At 44.0% G+C, this 18,980-nt stretch overlaps 1 protein-coding gene across 1 annotated transcript; it reads right to left on the bottom strand.

The window, feature by feature from the left end:
• Nucleotides 1-989: 989 nt before the first annotated feature.
• On the bottom strand, nt 990-17,248 carry DKC1 (dyskeratosis congenita 1, dyskerin). The gene is made up of 14 exons (XM_006899949.1): nt 17,231-17,248; nt 11,077-11,124; nt 10,677-10,763; nt 8,342-8,433; nt 7,827-8,011; nt 7,522-7,586; nt 7,132-7,258; nt 6,777-6,907; nt 6,163-6,427; nt 2,827-2,945; nt 2,336-2,439; nt 1,947-2,022; nt 1,327-1,467; nt 990-1,058 (listed from the first exon to the last, which is right to left on the bottom strand). Exons 1-14 carry the CDS (start codon nt 17,246-17,248, stop codon nt 990-992), a joined length of 1,527 nt encoding a protein of 508 aa, XP_006900011.1.
• Between the last annotated feature and the right edge of the window lie 1,732 nt (nt 17,249-18,980).

Raw genomic sequence — 18,980 nt, 5'->3', positions numbered from 1 at the left:
TTTAAGAAAACCTATAAGCCAGGGACCTTTCCAAAGTGCTGAAGAGTAACAATGTCAGTCTAGAGATTAAGGTGCACCTGATCCAGGCCATGGTCTTTGCAATTACTTGTTATGCATCAGAGAGCTAGACAATGACTAAAGATGACTGAAGAATCGATGCCTTTGCATTGTGGTGCTGGAGAAGAGTCATGAACATATCTTGGACTGCCAAGAGAATAAGTCTGTCTTGGAGAGGATGAAACCAAGCTTCCCTTGGATGCTAGGATTTTGAAGCTCTGTCTCACATATGTTAGGCATGTTGTCAGGAGGGACCCTGGATGAGATGGATTAACAGTGACTGGGAAATGTGGGGCAGGTGTCAGAGATAGATTGGCTCAGGATAGAGCAGGGTTCAGAGCTACTGTTCACAGTTGCTGAGTCGCAGTTGTCTTGCTAACACAAAACCAACCAACAAGATCAGTTTTGGCAAACTGGTTCAGTGGAAAAATGCTATCTAAGCTCTCGAGAAACCCAAAAGGACAATCAGACACGAGAGTTGCTCAAATAGAGATCTGAAGGGAGCACCCGCAGTCCTTCCTGGCTAGGCCCGCACAAGAACCAACCACTGGCATCATGACACCAGGGAAAATGTTTAACCAGTAGACTATTTGGTGGGGTATTTTTGTGTTGCCTGGTCAAGGCTTTATTTCATACTTGGTTTCATTCAGGTTAAAATGTTAATTAAAAAAACTGATGTGGACATTTGCTGGGTAGTCTTGTGGCTGAAGGTCTTCAACCTTAACCACCAGTGAAATCTGTAAGGTCCAACCTGCCACGTCATCCAGGTCCTTAAAACAGGACGAGATGGGCTGAACACAACAGGTAACATCACCATAGTCTCAAGTGGCAGCCACAGACCTCCATTCCCTCAACAACACAAGGACTTATGTTTTCTCAATAAGGCATTTCACTCTTCTCCCAGCTGGACAAAATTCTCAAAGCAGCCATCACTATTCAGAACCTATTTCTGCTTCTTTTGCTTTCTTCTTCTTTTTCTTCTTTTTGGTAGTGTCACTGTCCTAGGGTGAAAAACCATCCGTTAATAAGAAAGGGAATCTTTGAGATTCCAGAGTAAAAAAGCTGTCTGCAATGCACATTCTGCTTTACAGAACCTGTAATGGTATTCTGTATTAAATAAGACCTGCACATCACCAAGTTCTAACCTGTCTCTCAACTCACTAGCCCCTCCTAAGGGTCCAAAAGCCACCACCATCTGGACAATTCTTTCCCCATTCTAGAACTAAGTAAGCCCAAAGGCTCCTGAAGGTGGAACCTAGTAATACACACCATATCTCCAGGCTTGTCTTCACTCTCTAGAGCAGATTTGGCCTTTTTGTCCTTTTTACTCTTCTTCTTTTCCTTCTTGATCAACTGTAGAGCAGCTAGAGAGGCCTCTTTGTCACTTTCACTCTCACTTTCTCGCTTCCGCTGTAAAGACAAGTGATCAAATTAGGCCTCGGACAATGAAAGGATAAGAAACGTCCACCAAGTCCATCAGTAGACAGAAACTGGAGGGGTCAGCTAGGAGTCAGTTCTGACTTGAAAAGAGTGAACCCAAAGAGTGCTTTGGGTTCTCCTCAGTTTCAGCAAGCAGGGTTGTGTCATTTGCTAAAGACAGATTGTTGATGAGTCTGCCTCCAATCCTAACGCCACATTTCTCCTCACAGAGCCCATAGTTTGCGGACAGCTTAAAAAGTGGTCAGCAGCACTGGACTTGGCCCCTCCAAATTGTACAAGCAGGTGGACTGAACTCCATTAACTCCCAAGAATCCTCCAGCTCCTAGTTCTAGAGAAACTGCTGCATCTAGGCACAAGTCCCCCCTCATATGCTGTGGCATAGATAAGCCACCCAGGCGGACACCAGAGTCCCAGTGGAGGGGGAAGAGGAAAGAGACCAAGCCACTCACTTTTGTGATTCCTAGAGTTGCCACAGCTATCTGTGGAACCTCCACAGTTTCCACCACCTCTTCTTTCACAGAATCTCTGAAAGGGAAAAGGTGACAAGAAGTCAAATTCAAAGAACAGCTTCCAAGAAGGTCATGTGGCAACTTCAACTAACTGGTGATATTTGGCAAGTTTAAGCCACTAGACAGAAGAACCCACCTGATGTTCCAGACTACCTCCCCTCCAGAGGCCAGGAGCCAAACAAAAAAAGGCCTCACAGGTCTCTCTCAGTCTTAGCAGTTCCATAGGACCAAGGAGAGCGGGCAGCTGCACTGGCTTCCTGCCCAGATGTGGTTACTTTCTTGGATTTTCTCCCAACTGAACTTCTGCAGCCTGTGGCTTGTCTCCTCACCTGTAGTCAACATATTCCTGTGTCCACGCAGTGGGGGTGCTGTCTGTGGGCTTGCCATGCTTGTCCAAAAGGCCCTGCTTGATCATCTTCTTCTTCTCACTTGCCTGCAAGATAGGTTGTCAATGCTGGAGCAAGTGCAGGGGCTTATCAGGACACTGCTGCCAATAAACCATGTCTGAAGTTTCAAAGGTATACCGCACTAGGGGGGCACTCTGTGGCATCCCCAGCAGTGTCCTTCTCTGTACCCTAAACTCTTCATCTCACCTCATGCTGGCACAGCTCAAAAGATTTCAAACCTCTCACTGTGGCCATTTCTCTGCATTTCAGCTAAAGTTCACCATCTCATTATACAATTACTCACATTAATAGTAAACTTCTAAGGTCTGAGATGGGCCTGTTCCCACCCACCAGACTCCTCAAAGCCCAGTACAAGAGATGGTTTGTGTTCAAGGACACTGCAGCAATGCTAACAGCTTTTCAGCCCCACTCACCTTTGGACCTAAACCCCACTTCCGAGGGTATGTATCTCTCTCCATGATCACTCTCTTGATCTTAGCTACTACTCCATGGTCACAGGTGGAGATCACGGCTGTGGTCATTAATGCAATAGCTGTAGGAATTGAAAAGCCATGGAACAATGATTGGAAGTAGCAAAAGTGAATAAAGTGAAATGTACAGTAATTGTAATTTAGGAAACCTAGAAGATTTCAAAACTCAAACAAAACACATATAAAGACCAATTTTGTAGGCATTCATTACAAACGTTAAGTGCCATCGAGTTGTAGATGACTCGCAGCGATCCTATGAACGAAAGACCTGAACACTTGTTTAACTTTCACAGTTTCTCCAGGTTCACAGACTTTCCGGAGGCAAGCTATTATGGAAGTGGATGCCACTCCTGCTTCTAAGCTTGTTTTAATCAGGGAGCTCCACCAAACACTGTCCACCATGGGTAACCATTATTGCATTTGACACATCAGTGTCAGTTTGGCATTTCAGCAACCACGAGTTACCTCTGTACGGTAAATGGACAGATCAGTGCTATATTCATTACAAATATTTCTTTTAAAAAATATTAATGGAGACGATGTATCTAGTACAATTGATCCATGCTACGGTAATGTCAATTACTTCCTATGCACATGAAACAGAATGAATAAGGACAACAGGTGAGGGATTGGTGCCTTTGAGTCATGGTGCTGCAAGAAGAGTGCTGAATGCCTCTTCTTCATGGACTTCCAAGACAAGGGATGTCTTGGAGAAGTGCAAAAAGAGTGAAGCTTTGTCTCATACTCTGGGTATGTTGTAAGGAGGGGCCAGTCCTTTGAGAAAGCCATAATCCTGGAAAAGGCAGAGGGTCAGTAAAAGAGCAGAAGACGCTCAACAGGATGGTACCAATGGGCTTGAGCATGGCAGAGATCCTGAGGATGGTGCAGAATAAGAATCGGGATTCCTAACAGTTGTTCCAACAGCTGCTGTGTACAAGTGGCAGTGAACTCAAGAGCACTGAACAACTTACATATGAACCTCAGCTGATGAAATATACAAGAATCAGATTGACTTATCTGTGAAGACAGCGGAGAAGCTCAATATAGGCAGTCAAATTAAGGTCAGCAAGTGACTAGAACAAATTACTTATATACAAGTTCAAATGCAAATCGGAGGAAATTAATACAAGTCCACAAGACCCAAAATAAGACCTAGAATTCATCCCACTTAACACGTTGCTGCACACTTAAACTGACGACCGTGCTTAGAAACACATTTTGCCGTCATTTGCGCCAACTTGTTAATTAGAAAGCCATTTCAAGAATGGATTTGACACCCTGACACTGTTGTGACAGTGCATGAAAGACATTTTTCATTAATAATAAAAAGAAACAAAACTAATCACAACACAAAAATGGATATCAAAGATGTAAACTTACTCTTCAACACAGAGAACCCAAAACAAAAGGAGAATGATGCTAAATGGAACTGTGAGGGCCTTTCAAGAAGACAAAGCAAGGTATAATAACAAAATGTACGAAGGCATAGAGTTCAAAATGGAAGAACACATTTGGTATTTCTCAAGCTGAGAAGTGAAGTAAATTCAAGCCACAAATTGCAATACTGAAGGATTCTATTGACCAGATTTTTAAATTACACAGGAAGTATCAAAAGACCGAGGGAATACACAGTCACTGTACCAAAACATAACACGATATCAAGAATCAATGGTGCTGAAGGAAGTTGACTCTGCACTAAAAGTATTAGGAAAAAATAAGGCCCTGGACTTGATGGGGTACCAACTGAGGTGTCTTAATAACAGATGCAGCCCAGACATGCACACTAGTCTATGCCAAGATATTTGGAATACAGAAACCTGGCCAACTAACTGGAAGAGATACATACTGGTCTCCATTTAAAAAAAAAAAAAAACAAAACCAAGAAAACATTATGTGAAGGTAAAATCTTGCTGAAGATTATTTAACAACTGAAACACCGGGGCAAGGCCAGGCTGGGCAGGCAAGAAGCAGTGCTCAGCTTTCCCCCCCCCTTCCCCAAAATGGCTTCAGATGTGGATGACTGGAGCTGGGGAGGCCACACCTTAAAAGAGAAATAAAGAAGAAAAGAAAATCCGCCCCCCCCCCCCAATCCAAACAACTGGAACAGGACACAAATTATGGCACGTGGTTATTATTGCTGATGTCAGCTGGATCTTGACTAAAAGCAGAGACTAGGAAGGAACGCTTTTCTTCTTTTATTGATTATGCAAAGGCACATGACTGTATGTATCACAACTATAGTGAAAACTGAGAATTGTGCTAATGTGAAACCTAAGCCTAGACCAACAAGCTGTTGTACAAACAGGGCATAGTCCACAATCAGGGAAGATGTACTTCAGGACTGGATCCTTTCTCCACACCTGTTTAGCCAGCACACTGAACAGATCATTTGATCAGGATGGAATGAAAATTCATCAATAACCTGCGTTATGCAGGTGACACAACCTTGCTTGTAGAAAGTGAAGATTTTAAATACTTGGTGCAGAAGATCAATGAATACAGCCCTCAATATAGCTGTATTCAACATTAGTTGTTTTCAACATCAAGAAACAAAAATCCTCACCACTGAACCAATAAGCAGTATTACAACAGAAGACTGAAATTGTCAATGACTTCATCTTACTTGGATGCACAATCTATTGCTTATAGGGTTGCTAGGAGTACCAGTCAATTCAATGACACCTATAACAACTTGGTATTTACCAGTTCTAGGCAAGTAAGACAATGTATGCATGCAATCAAAATGATGGCTCAGCTTAATGAAAAAGGCGATCGTAGGAATCACAAATGCAGGGTTACTGGGAATCAGATAGTGTACATTTTATCACATGATCTTTCAATCCTCAGCTATGAGACAATATGAGCTTTAGGGAAAGGGCACCAGCAATTAACCACATTAAAAAAAATTCGTAGGTCCTTGGGGGTTCTTAACGAATCAATCATATTTGCTCTTATAATAGGCCTACTTCACATCCCCCAAAAGCCTATCCCTAGGATCCATTGTCTCAGCTCAGTGAGCAGGTAGCACCAGAGGGTAAAGGGACCTCAAAGCAAGCGCCCTAATGTATAGACACTCTCAAAATGATTTGAAGATGTAAGGAACACTACAGGAGTGGCTAGTGAAAAAAACCTCTGGTCTTCCCTTGGTTCAAGATCCTCATGAGGAACCCTAGCCAATGTGCAAATGTACCCCATCTTCCCTGTGTGCACCTGCTGGTTTCCTTCACTCGGACCGGACAACATTAGCAAGAGCCAACATACAGGTGCCCTCCCTCTTACCTATGCAAATGGCCTCCCCTTTAGTGGTGATAACTACGATCTCCTGGTTGACCTCAATGCCATCCTCATACCGAAGGACACCAGGAAGCAAGATCTTCGCTCCATAGCAGATGGCGTTCACTGCACTGTCTTTCATAACCAGCCTTTTGTGGGACGTCAAGAGCTTTTCCAGAGGGAAAATAATGCGCCGCAAGTAGCTCTCATCTTTGTGATTATCATACAGCCACTGGGCATCCAGAACATCATGCATTGTCACCATATGGTCCTGCAACGCACCCATGGAGGGAAAAGGTCAGAAGTGAAAACGGCTACTCAGACACAAGTGTCACCAACAGGATGAATGGAACCTGTGTGGACTGCTGCTATCCTAACTGTAGGTAGGCATTTTTGTGGGCTGGAAAAGAAATGAATAGAGAGAAATGCTTCCTACCCATCATTTTTCTCAACCCAACTCTATGTCCCAAAGTTTAATAAACAGATCAGAGATGTTGCCCTGATCTGAACTCAACACTTTGGAAATTGCCTTTCCTAGAATTTTAAGTAGGCAGAATTCTACAAAGGACTAAAAACTTGGAAGCAGCAGCTCTAAAATGTCCAGCCCCAGAACAATGTACCTTTTCACTCATAACTCCAGAACGAACCCTCCGAAGTTCCTGCATCTGACCTCCAACTCCCAGTAACAAACCAAGGTGCACACACAGTGTCCGAATGTAGGTGCCAGCCTCACAGCTCACCCAAAAGATTCCTAAGACAAACACACAAAAGAAAAACAGCCTTTAATTCCTAAAGGAAGGGCATCATTGTTCAAGAGGTTCAAAGTTATACTCCATCTGAGACGATAAAAAACAGAGGCTGTGACTACGAAACGTACTAACAGCCTCTGCTCTGAAACATGAAATCTCCAACAGGGTGGTCCTACCCACTTGTAGTCTATGTGAACGAATTCCCCAGAAATAGCTAATGACCCACCTAATCTCCTCTCAGGATCATACTCTATCATTTTGCTCTCATAGATGGTCCGGACACGGAGCTGCCTCTTGACCGCAGCAATAAGTGGAGGTCTCTGGAACAGGGCGCCTGTCAGAGTTTCTAGTGCCTATAAATATACACAGATCAAAGTCACCTATCAAATCAAAGGGCATGTCCGTTGGGTTGGCACCTTAATAGAAAAGGCCTTCTCAATCCTTCACTGGGTAATCATCCAGTGCTAATCAGACTCCGCCCCCCCCCTCGCCCCCGAGGAGTGTGAAAATGTTGCACAAGTTTGGTGAACAGGGAAATCTGATCTGTCTCCAGATACATCTGAGTTTAAAAAAACCAAGATGCCAAAGGGGACCTTTCCTGCAAACGCAGACTTACCCTAGAAAGCTGGATGCTCCCTTCAATAGCATTGTGTAGCCGGACAATTCCTACATACTCTTTGCCTGTAAAAATGACAGAAGAGTAGACAGGCGTGGCCACTAAATTTTCTGTTTTCAAACCTGGAGCAAGGAGCTGAGAACTGGATTTGATCTAGTACTTGAAGCTCCAAAAAGGGGCACAAGATCTGGCAGATGTAATAAAGACTATCAAGTTTTACAAATATACCCCTTAAGAAACTGAGTCAGAAAACACAAAGTGCCTTCTCATCTCGAAGACCCCACCCCACCTTCCCCTCCACCTACCTGCGCTCTGTTGTGATTTCACCAAGCGGGTTGCTCGTTCTATGCACACAATTAGACAGCCAGTCACCTTGGGATCCAGGGTACCACTGTGTCCTGTCTTTTCAACACGAAGTATTCGCCGAATCCATGCCACCACTTCATGGGAAGAGGGATTGGAGGGCTTGTCAAGGTTAATAAAACCTGTCCTAAAAGTGGGGGGAAAAATACCAACTGTCACCTGCTTTGATCTATTAATAAATCTCTTGGATTAGGCGAGCTCTGGTGGCCTAGTGGCAGGAAACTGCACTGCAATCCCAGAGGTGCGCGGTTCAAATCCACCAGATGCTCTGCTGAAGAAAGAGGAATAATCTCCTCCTGTACCAGTCAGATCCGATTTGGCGGTACACACACACACACACAAAATAAATAAAAATAAAAAAAAAATCTCTTGGATTAAAAAGAAAATCATCACAGGTACAAATGTCATGCAAATGTATTACCACCTCTTTAGCAAGTAATGGAAAAGACATACTTACCTGATATAGTCAGCAATTTCCCTTTTTAGAGGATTTGAACCAGAAGGAAGAGGAGTATAGTGTGTTGTCCTTATATTTAGCTTATCAAAATTCTAGAAAGCAACAAAACAACACAAAATAAATACATCTCTTCAGTTCTCATTTCTGAATCCTTACATTGCCATTACTGACTCATACAGCACCCAAAGAAGCGTCTCTAAGGCTGTAAATTGCACAGGAAGAGATGGTTGCCCATCTTTCTCCCTTGGAGTTGCTGGTGGATCGGAACTGCCAGAGATAGATGGACTGCTCTATGTGGTCAAGTCGGACCTGACTCATAGCTGACCCTCCAATGGGTTTTCACTCATCTTTCTCCATGAGTAGCTAGTGGGTTAGAACTGCCTGCCTTTGGGTTGGCAGCAAACTCCTTACCCCCTAGGCCAAACCCCACTGAGCAGCAATGACAGAGTAACCCTTGTAAAGTATCTCTTTAAATATTGGGATAGTTTCCCTATACAGGTAAGAACAAGACAAACTGATCACTCATATTTAAGACACTGCTGTAGAAAATGGAGATTACCAAAGATAGTACATTAACAGATCAGGCATTGCCATACAGGATTATGACGCAAACAGGAGGGCTTTGACTTTCTCAGGTGGAAAGAGTCAAACTTAGCACTGCAGGTAACAATGTCATATTTTCACTGACATGTCTATATAGTGTCAGCTCCTGAGAAGCGAAGCATGGCCACTTCATGTGAAGCTCATCGCCTTCAATTCAGAAGCGACTCATAGCTCACCCTCCAGCATGTTTTCAGAAGCTGTAAACTGCATGGGAGAATACTGCTCCTTTCTTCCATGGGATAGCTGGTTAATTCAAACCACCAGCACTGCTGTTGGGTTAGGAGCACAACTCCCTAAGGACTATGCCACTCAGTTGTCTTGTTATCCTCATTTGACCATCATGGCCTTTATTTGGATAGCACTTCCATCTCCCAGACCTAGGATTTAGTTCCAGGAGAGCAGGAACCTTGTCTACCTGCTTACCAACAGATCCAAAGACCCCACGGTAGGAAAGGAGGTATCCAACTAAAACTAAGTTCTGTAAAATAAGCAAATCTTACATGTTCAGTAAGGTACCTTGCTTAACCTACTATCAAGTGTCCATTTAAAATTGTGAAACCAAGATATACTGTAAGCGGATTCTCTTTTGAGCTACCCTACTTAAGACCAGGAACGACAATAATTTCTACAGAACATATCAGGAAGCTCTGATGGCCTAGTGGCAAAAAGCTGTGCTGTAATCCTGAAGGCAAGGGGTTTGAGGCCACCAGCCGCTCCATGGGACAAGGAGGGGTCATCTCCTGTGCAATTAACAGCTTCTGAAAATTTGCCAGAGGGTCAGCTATGGGTTGGTTTTGACTCAATGGTACAGAACCACCACCACCACCACAACACAGAGGTGTTCTGGCTTTAAAGCCAAGTATGGCCTATGAACTAGGGTACATAAATACAGTACATAAATTAAGACTAGAGAAATGTTGATAAAATTAACTACTGTAATGTTTCATCTGCATTTTACAAAACTATGTGTACTCAAACACAAAGTCAAATTCATTACTGTCAAGTCAGTTCTGATTTATAGCTGATCTTTCAAGGTTATGAATGATGTAGGAGACTATCCATCTTTCTCCTGCATGAGTTCAACCACCGAAAAATGTGGCCTCTGGGCTAGGAGCTCAAGTCTATATAGATGCACTGCCAACCAAATGCAGGTGTGGTTTGAATCTACTAGCTGTTCCCTGAGATAAAGTTCTCCTGTGTGACAAAGTCTCTCTAAGATCGCTGGAGAGTCAGCCTTGAGTTGGTTATTTTAAAAATCTGAAATAGGGAGCTCTGCCTATCGGTACAGTACTAGGGAGCTGTGCTGCTAATCCAAAGGCAGAGCTTCTCTGGTGGTTCAAATCCACCAGCTACTGCTCAAGAGAAAGAGAAATCTTCTCCCCTGAGATTTACACCCTCCAAAAAGCTGCTGGAGGCTCAGCTATAAATTGCTTCTGATGCAACAGCAACGAGTTTGTTTTTCTTCTCGGATATCTTGAGGAATATTAATTTAGATGGTATCTCCCCCTGGAGTTCTTAAATGTTCTTCCTTTTAAGTGAAATATAATGGGAACCAATGCAAATCAATGAGCACTAAGACATATACATAGTCACAGGACACACTCATAAACTAGTTTTGTACATACTTTCATGCTTTTGTAGGTGCAGCAATACCCATAGATTCAGGAGTCAAAGAAATTGCTTAATCACTAAAAACAAGTCAGAAGCCTAACGCATGATCTTAACCACCTACCTTTAACAAAAGGGGCCACTGAGATGTGTCCAACTGAGCCACTTTGGATTCTGGTTTTATAAGAAACTCTTCAGCGTGCTGTATTTCCTTTCACAAACATAAATAAGAGTGTTATTAGGCAACCTACAGGACTTTTAACAAGCCACATGAAAAGCAGCCAGGATATAAGATGGATCCTGATACTGGGAGAATGTGCGGGAGGGTGAAGGCCGGGCACGTTTCCAGGATGCAGCTGGTACCGGTACCGGCCAAGCCGCCACAAGGTGGTCCCACCGCAGAGCGTGTGTCTGGCGGCGCGACCGGAGCTTTGTGGCTGTGACAACTCCAGTTCTTAGAAACCTTGAGGAGTTTACTGCTGTTCGCTCCGAAATTGGAGAAAATCAAACCCAGGCTCACTTACAGCCACATCCTGCTGTGCTAATGACTTCCGGTCCTTCTTCTTGCGCTTCTTCAGCAATGAACCTGAAAACGGAAAGTTGGAGGTTTTGCTGACAATGAGGCCGGTCGTGTGATTAAATAAATCAAATCAGGCCTAGGGAAGGTAGGACTCAGATCAGTTCTGCTCTCCTGGGAGGGCCAGGCGACTGTCGCACGTGCTTTCACTTCCGGTTCACCACGTGGCCTTTAAAAGCGGAGCTTAAAAAACCGCTCAAAGCTGCTAGCCACAGGGCCGTGGGATTTTCTGGGGTTCAGTGTTCCTTTGTGCTATTACACTCAGCTCGCCCCACCACCCATCTTCCCACGGCGCAGCACAGGTGGCGGTATCACCCATGGACCCCAGAAATCCCACCGCAGGGCCTCTCGGGCAACCCAGTCGTGCCCTCGCCATGCACCGCGGCGTCGGGCGCTACTCCCGCGCCTCCCCGAGCCCGCTGAGCCGCCGCAGCCTGAGCGGCATTGCAGCCAGCTCTTTACCTTCAGCGTCCGCCATGTTCCTCACACGACACGCGCGTCGATCTGGCCACAGCGAGCTAGCGACCGTCTGACTCCCGCCGCTTCGGTCCCATCAGGCTGCACGGCAAAGACCCTCCCACTTCCGCTGCGCCCCGCCCCGTGCTCCCCCGCTTCCGCCGGGCGGGGCTGAGCCAGGAGCCTAAGGCGGGAGCGCAAAAAGAGGAATCTCATTGGCTGGCTCCGTCGGGCTCCTTGGAGCGCGTGTGTAACGCGCCCAGGCTCAGGGAGCCTTCTAGGCTGGCACCAGCGGTTTCCACGTTAGTAGTGGGTGCTCACAACTGCAGAGTTTTGAACACCCAAGTGTTTTGTACGTCTTAGTTCTGCCTTATGGGTACACTTTGAGACAGGTGTCAGGATCAGCCTCCATTGGAAACGGAGGAAATGGAGGCAAAGAGACGGGAATTCTTTGGTCGCTAGCCAAGACCATCACTAGAGCCTGGCTATCCAATAGGAATAGAATGCGAACTACATGTGTTATTTTAAATGTTACAGCAGCTACATGGGGAGGGGGAATGAAAAGGTGAAATTAATTTTAATGATGTATTTTGTAACCTACTTACTGAAAATATTATGCCACGTAAACAATGCAAAGACGTTGTGGAGAGAAATTTTACATTCTTTTTCTCCCCTTTCAGTAAATAACTCTGGTGGCATTGTCCATTCTGTTTGATAGGAAAAAAAAAAAAAGTTGAGGGCAAGATAGAGAAAGAAGCTGGTCCCAAGAAACAGAACAGGCCTTTATATCATGGTCTGAGAAGGACACCAATTGGCTGAGAACAGAGAAGGTCAAAGTGGCATGAGGGCTGTCAAGGGCGGGTTTTTAAAATAGGGGTTTTAGAGAGGATTAGGGAAGATGGCATTTTGCTTGGATTTAGGCTTTTGTGATCAGGCCCAAAGCCATATCAGGATCCATTGTCTGCTCTAGTCTCTGCTTGGGTGGCCTTAGACATTATCAGGTTTCTCGAGGATTGATCAGGCCTGGGGGCAAACGCTACATTCTTCATCCACATTCTGTGTAGCCTTACAGAAAAGGCCTTGGTTAGAACCTACCAGTAATTCCACAAGGGAAAGATGAGCAGTCTGCTCCCATGCAGATTGGTGGTTGTTGTCTTTACTGTGTACCTTCAAGTTGGAACTGACCCATAGCTGATTGCCCAGCAGGTTTTCAGACTCAATTTAATCATAATCTTACTGGAGGAGATTGTCCATCCTGCTCCAGCAGAGGAGCTGGTGGATTTGAACTGAGTGTCTTTGGTATTTTAGCGCTCCTTACCACTAGGCGCCTGGAGGTTCCTCATGGAGATATTTTGTTATTGTTATGTGCCTTCATCTTGAAAGGACCAGTTATCAGAGACTTGGTTTCTGGTACAGTTAACAAACAACCTCCACCTGTGGTAAATCCCACCCTGATTGATCAACTGCCATAAAGTGGAATTCTTCCTCTTTTTAAGGGCACAAGGGATTTTTTTCCACATTCCTGTATCTTAAGTAACTGATAAGATTCAAATAGGTTTCCAAACTGTTTCCCTGACCGATGGCTAGCCAACTGAAGGTGGACAAATACCCAAACTACTGTGGATGACCAATCATGGCGTGTATGGTTGGGCAGGGGAGTAGCAGAGGTATAGAAGGAGGGGCAGACATCAATTCGCGGCTCTCGGCTGGATGCTGCTGGGTGAGCGGCTAATTGGCTCGGTGATCTTTTTGGGGACTCGCTCCGTTACACATCTGTGTTTCATTGACTATGCAAAAACACTTGATTGTGTGGATCACAACAAACTGTGGGTGACTCTGAGAAGAATGGGAATCCCAGAACATTTGATTGTCCTTATGTGAAACCTATACTTGGACCAGGAGGCAGTCAAGAGCAAGGAAACACTGCATGGTTCAAAATTGGGAAGGGTGTACGTCAAGGATGTGTCCTGTCTCCATACCTTTTCAACCTATATGCAGAACAGATTGCAGGAGGCTGGGCTCTTTGAGGAGGAATGTGGCATCAGGATTGGAGGAAGATTCATCAATAATTTGTGTTATGCAGACGACACAGCTTTGCTTGCTGAAAACAAAGAGGACTCGAGACACTTGTTGCAAGACATCAAAGTCTTCAATATGGATTGAAGCTCAACATCAAGAAAACAAGGATTCTGACCACTACCTAGTCCAATTGGCAGCATTATGATAGATGGTAAAGAGATTAAAATTGTTAACAACTTTAGTTTGTAATACTCTTGGTACCAGCATCCAGGAAATCAGAAGAGTTGCATTGGGAAAATCTGTTGTCGGGTACCTCTCCAGTGTACTAAAGAACAATGATGTCAGCCTGGAGACTACATAGTCTTCGAAATTACTTGCTATGCATCAGAAATCTGGACAATTAATAGGGATGATAATAAGAGATTTAATGCCTTTGAGCTGTGCTACTGGAGAAGAGTATTGAATATACCGTGGACTGCCAGGAGAACAAACAGGTTCATCCTAGAGAGGGTAAAATCAGGCTGCTCCTTGGAGGCAAGGATTTTGAAGCTTTGTCTGACCTACTCTGGGCATGTTGCAAAGAGGAACCAGTTCTTGGAGAGGCACATCATGCTTGGAAGGGTGGAGGGACAGCGCAAGAGAGGAAGACCCTGGATGAAATGGATTGATTTAGTGACTGGGTTAATGGGGGTAGGTGTGTCAGAGGTAGTAAGGTTGGCTCAGGATAGAGCAGGTTTCAGGGCTATGAGTCCCAAGTGACTAGACAGCACATAACAATGACAACAATGTGCCATCAAGGCACCTGGGACTCATAGCAACTGTATGCACATTAGTTCTGAACCCTGCCTATCCAGAGCCAAAATCATCCTCTCCAACAGACCTAATCCCATTTCTCCAGTCACTGTGTCAATCCAGCTCATTCTGGGTCTTCCTCTCCTTTGCTGTCTCTCCACCCTTCCAAGCATGATGTCCCTCTCCAAGGACCATGTGCCCAAAATATGTGAGATGGAGCCTCAAAATCCTTGCCTCCAGACCTGTTTGATCTCCTGGCAGTCCAAGGTGTGTTCAACTCTTTTCCAGCACAACTGAAAGGCATCAATCCTTCTTCTATCATCCTTAGTTATTGTCCAACTCTCAGATGCATAGCATGTAATTGCAAAGACCATAGCCCAGATCAGGTGCACCTTGGTCTCCAGACTGACATCATTGCTCCTCAGTGCTCTGGAGAGGTTCTGAGAGCACTGCTGGTGCCAAGAATGTTGATTGTGAAACCAAGCAAGCTGAAGCTGTTAACAATTGCAGTCTGTTCTCCATCTATCATTGCTCCAATGGTGTAAATCTTTGGTTGGTTTGGTTTTTTTTTTAATGTTGACCTTCAATCCATATTGAAGACTGCAGTCCTTGACCATCTGCAGCAAATGCTTCAGTTCTCCTCAGTTTTGGCAAGCAAGGTTGTGGCATCTGCATTACGCAGTTTGTGGATGTATCTTCCTCCAATCCTGATGGCACATAAAGTCCTCACTCCCAAATGATGTTCTGCATATAGGTTGAAAGACAGCTTAGGAAGCCTGATAGAGGGTCAGCAGCAGTCAGAACAAACTGGATCGTGGTGTGTTTGGGTATTTGCACTTGTATGACATCTGACTTAGAACTAAGAAGTCCCAGAATCGCAATGATTAAGGTCTCAGCTTCTAACTGAAAAAAAAAAAAAAAAAAGGGCAGTTTGAATATACCACTGGTTCCACAGAGGAACGACCTGGCACATACAGTTACAATAAGTGAGAAATAACTGCACAGCACATAGTCATTGAATAAGCACCCTGCCAAGTGCTTCCGGTTGTTCTGTCTACAATATTGGACCAGAAAGACGATCTTCCCTGATTTAAGCTTGGTTTTTCTTCTGCTTTAGTGCTTTTAGAGACTGACATGATTACTCACCATGCACATTTAACATCTCATTTGCTACAATTCCATTTCTGGGCTGAATTTGAGGGGTTTGTTTTCCTATTATTGTACTAGTATCACAGTGATTAAAAATAATCACACTTCTGACACCTTTTATGGACTTGCTGTCTTAAATTGGGTTAAATTTAAATTAAAAAAAATTTTCAATGCAAACTGAGTTACAGCTTAAACGTGAGAAGTCTTCTTTTAAGTTTTGAGGGCTTCATTCGTAAAGTAGGTTGTTAAGTCTTCCTCCTATCCTGATGCCACATTCTACTTCATAGAGTGCAGCTTCTCAAATAATTTGCACAGCATAAGACTGACTAAATATGGAGAGAAGATACAACCCTGACACACACTTTTTCTGATTTTAAACCATGCAGTGTTCTCTTGCTCTGTTCAGACAGTGTCCACTTGACTCATCAAAGCTACATTATGCAGATGACACAACCTTGCTTGCTAAAAGCGAGGAGGACTTGAAATGTTTACTCTGGAAGATCAAAGACTGCAGCCTTCAATATGGATTACATCTCAACTTCATGAAGACAAAAATTCTCACCACTGAGCAACATCATGATTGTTGTTGTTGGGTGCCATCGAGTCAAGTATGACTCATAGTGACCCTGCGAACAACAGATCTCAACCCTGTCCTATCCTGTGCCATTCTCACACTTCCTGACACATGGGGGCAGTCACTGGGTCAATCCTCCTAGTCTAGGGTCTTCCTCTTCTTTGCCAACCCTCTTAAGCATCATGTCCCTCTCCAAGGAACATGCCTGAAGTATGTGAGGCGAAACTTCATCATTCTTGCCTCCAAAGAGCACTCTGGCTGTACCTTCTCCTGGACATATTTGTTTGATCTTTTGGCCGTCCATGGGATGTTCAGCATTTTTCTCCAATATCACAGCTCAAAGACATCAATTCTTCTTCTGTCATTCTTATTCACTGTTCAGCTCTCAGATGCAAAGCGAGTGGCCAGAAAGACCATGGCCTGAATCAGACACACCTTAGTCCTCAAACTGACATCATTATGCCTCAATAATGTGAACAGGTCCCTAACTACAGATTTTCCCATGCAATAGGTCTCCTGATTTCCTGACTGTTGGTACCAAGGGTGTTAATTATGGATCCAAGCACAATGAAGTTGTTGACAGTTTCAATCTTTTCTCCATCCATCATGATGTTGCCTATAGGTCTAGTGGTAAGAATGTTTTCTTGACATTGAGACGCAATCCATATTGAAAGCTGCATTATTTGATCTTCTGTAACAAGTGCTTCAAGTCCCCTTCACTTTCAGCAAGCAAGGTTGTGTCTCTGCATAATTCAGGTTTTTGATGAGTCTTCCTCCAATCCTGATGCCACATTCCTCTTCGTCTAGCTTCTCAAATAATTTGATCAGCATACAGATTGAATAGGCAAACTTGTTATGATCCACGCAGTCAAATGCCTTTGCATAGTCAATAAAGTACAAGTAGAAATCCGGTACTCTGCTTACAGCCAGGATCTATCTGACATCAGCAATGATGTCGCTGGTGCCACAGCCTCTTCTAAATCCTGCTTGAACTTCTGAAGTTCCCCGTGTTTGTACTGTTCTAGCTGTTTTTGAATGATCTTCAGCAGTATTTTGCTTGTATGTGATATTAATGATATTGTTAGATAGTTTCCACATTCTGTTGGATCACCTTTCTTGGTAACATCATGATTGATGGAGAAAAGATTGAAATTGTCGACAACTTCATCTTACTTGGATCCACAAACAACATCCTTGGTACCGGCAGTCGGAAAATCAGGTGACGTATTACATTGGGAAAGTCTGCAGTCAGGTACTGGGGAGCAACTAGGTCAGTTTGAGGGCTCTAGTGCTCCTGATTCAGGACATGTTATTTCCTTTCACTTGCTCTCCATGTGAGAGGTGGACAATGAATAAGGATGACAGAAAAAGGATTGATGTCCTTGAGCTGTGGTTGGAGAAGGGTACTGAATGACCCATGGACAGCCAAAAGAACAAACAGATACGTATTGGAGAAGGTGCAGCCAGAGTGCTCCTTGGAGGCAAAGATGGTGAAGCTTCATTTCTCATTCTTTGGACATGTTACTAGGTGAGGTTATTCCTTGCAGAGGGACATCACACCTGGGAAATTTGAGGAAAGGTGAAGGAGAGACAGACCCTCAACCAGATGGATTAACAACAGTGACTGCAGCAATGGGCTCAAGTGTGTCTGAGACGATGAAGACAGCACAGGATAGGACAGGGTGCAAATCTGTTGTTCATAGGGTCATTATGAGCCATGCTCTACTTAACAGCACCTAACTAACAACAACATTTATAAGGTTCCCTGGTTCCCATTTTGTATAGGTGGCTGTTCAAGATGGCTGTGCTGTGCTGTTTACAGTTCTGTATTCTGTTGCTTTCCTTATTTTATGTTTCAATTCAGTCTCTTCCTTCAGTTAGGGTTTGAAGTACTTCCTAGACATACACAAAGATGTAGTGGTCCAACCAGAACAAGAGAACACTGCATATTTTAAAATAAAGCTGTTCAACAGGGCTGTATCATACCTATTCAATCTGCATGCTGAGCAAATCATTAGAGGAGGCTGGACTTTCCGAAGAAGAATGTGACATCAGGATTGGAGGAAGACTCATCAACAACCTGCATTATGCAGATGACACAACTTTGCTTGCTGAAACTGAGGAGGACCTGAAGCACTTGTTGCAGAAGGTTAAAGAATGCGGCCTTCAATATGGATTGAAGCTCAACATTAAGAAGACAAAAGATTCTCACCACTGAGCCAATTGGTAGCACCATGGTAGAAAAGAGATTGTTAACAATTTCAGCTTGCTTGGTTCCACAATCAACATTGTTGGCACCAGCAGTCAGGAAATCAAAAGATGACTTGTACTGGGGAAATCTGGTGTTAGGACTTCGCCAGAGTGCTGAAGAGCAATGATACCAGTCTAGGGACTAAGGTGCTCCTGATCCAATCCATGGTATTTGCAATTATTTGCTATGCATCAGAGCCCGGTGATTTGTAGATTTCTCAATTGTCTTTTCACCACCCATCACCAGAACGTCAAAAGCAAAAATATTCCGAATATGTGTTGAGTTGGAGAAATCTTCTGTCAAGGACCTCTTCAAAATACTAAAGAACTAGGATGCCAGTTTAAAGACTAAAGTGAACCTGATCCAAGCTATCATTTCTTTTTTAAAAAAAATTTTTAAATTTTATTATTTTGTGTGTGTGTACCGTCAAATCAGATCTGACAGGTATAGGAGATCGCCCCTTCATCTCCAGCAGAGCATCTGGTGGATTTGAACCACGTACCTCTGGGATGTCAATCAATCTGAGTTTGCTTGGCTCCATAGTCAACAGTCTTGGCACCAGCAGCCAGGAAATTAAAAGGCGCATTGCCATGGGAAAGTCTGCTGTTAG

The sequence above is a fragment of the Elephantulus edwardii genome, unplaced genomic scaffold, assembly GCF_000299155.1.
Source record: "Elephantulus edwardii isolate Elephantulus edwardi_28Jun2011 unplaced genomic scaffold, EleEdw1.0 scaffold00269, whole genome shotgun sequence".
Classification (NCBI taxonomy): domain Eukaryota; kingdom Metazoa; phylum Chordata; class Mammalia; order Macroscelidea; family Macroscelididae; genus Elephantulus; species Elephantulus edwardii.
Note: the sequence above shows the minus strand (reverse complement) of the source record. Positions and strands in the feature narration are given on the sequence as shown.

Bases quoted from the DNA above. Each gene is read 5' to 3' on its own strand.
- DKC1 (XM_006899949.1), bottom strand. The intron at 2,946-6,162 runs GTAAGAGGGAGG...CAATTCCTACAG, and splicing joins AGGGGAGGCCATTTGCATAG to CTATTGCATTAATGACCACA. The intron at 2,023-2,335 runs GTGAGGAGACAA...TTTCCCTTTCAG, and splicing joins CAGGAATATGTTGACTACAG to AGATTCTGTGAAAGAAGAGG.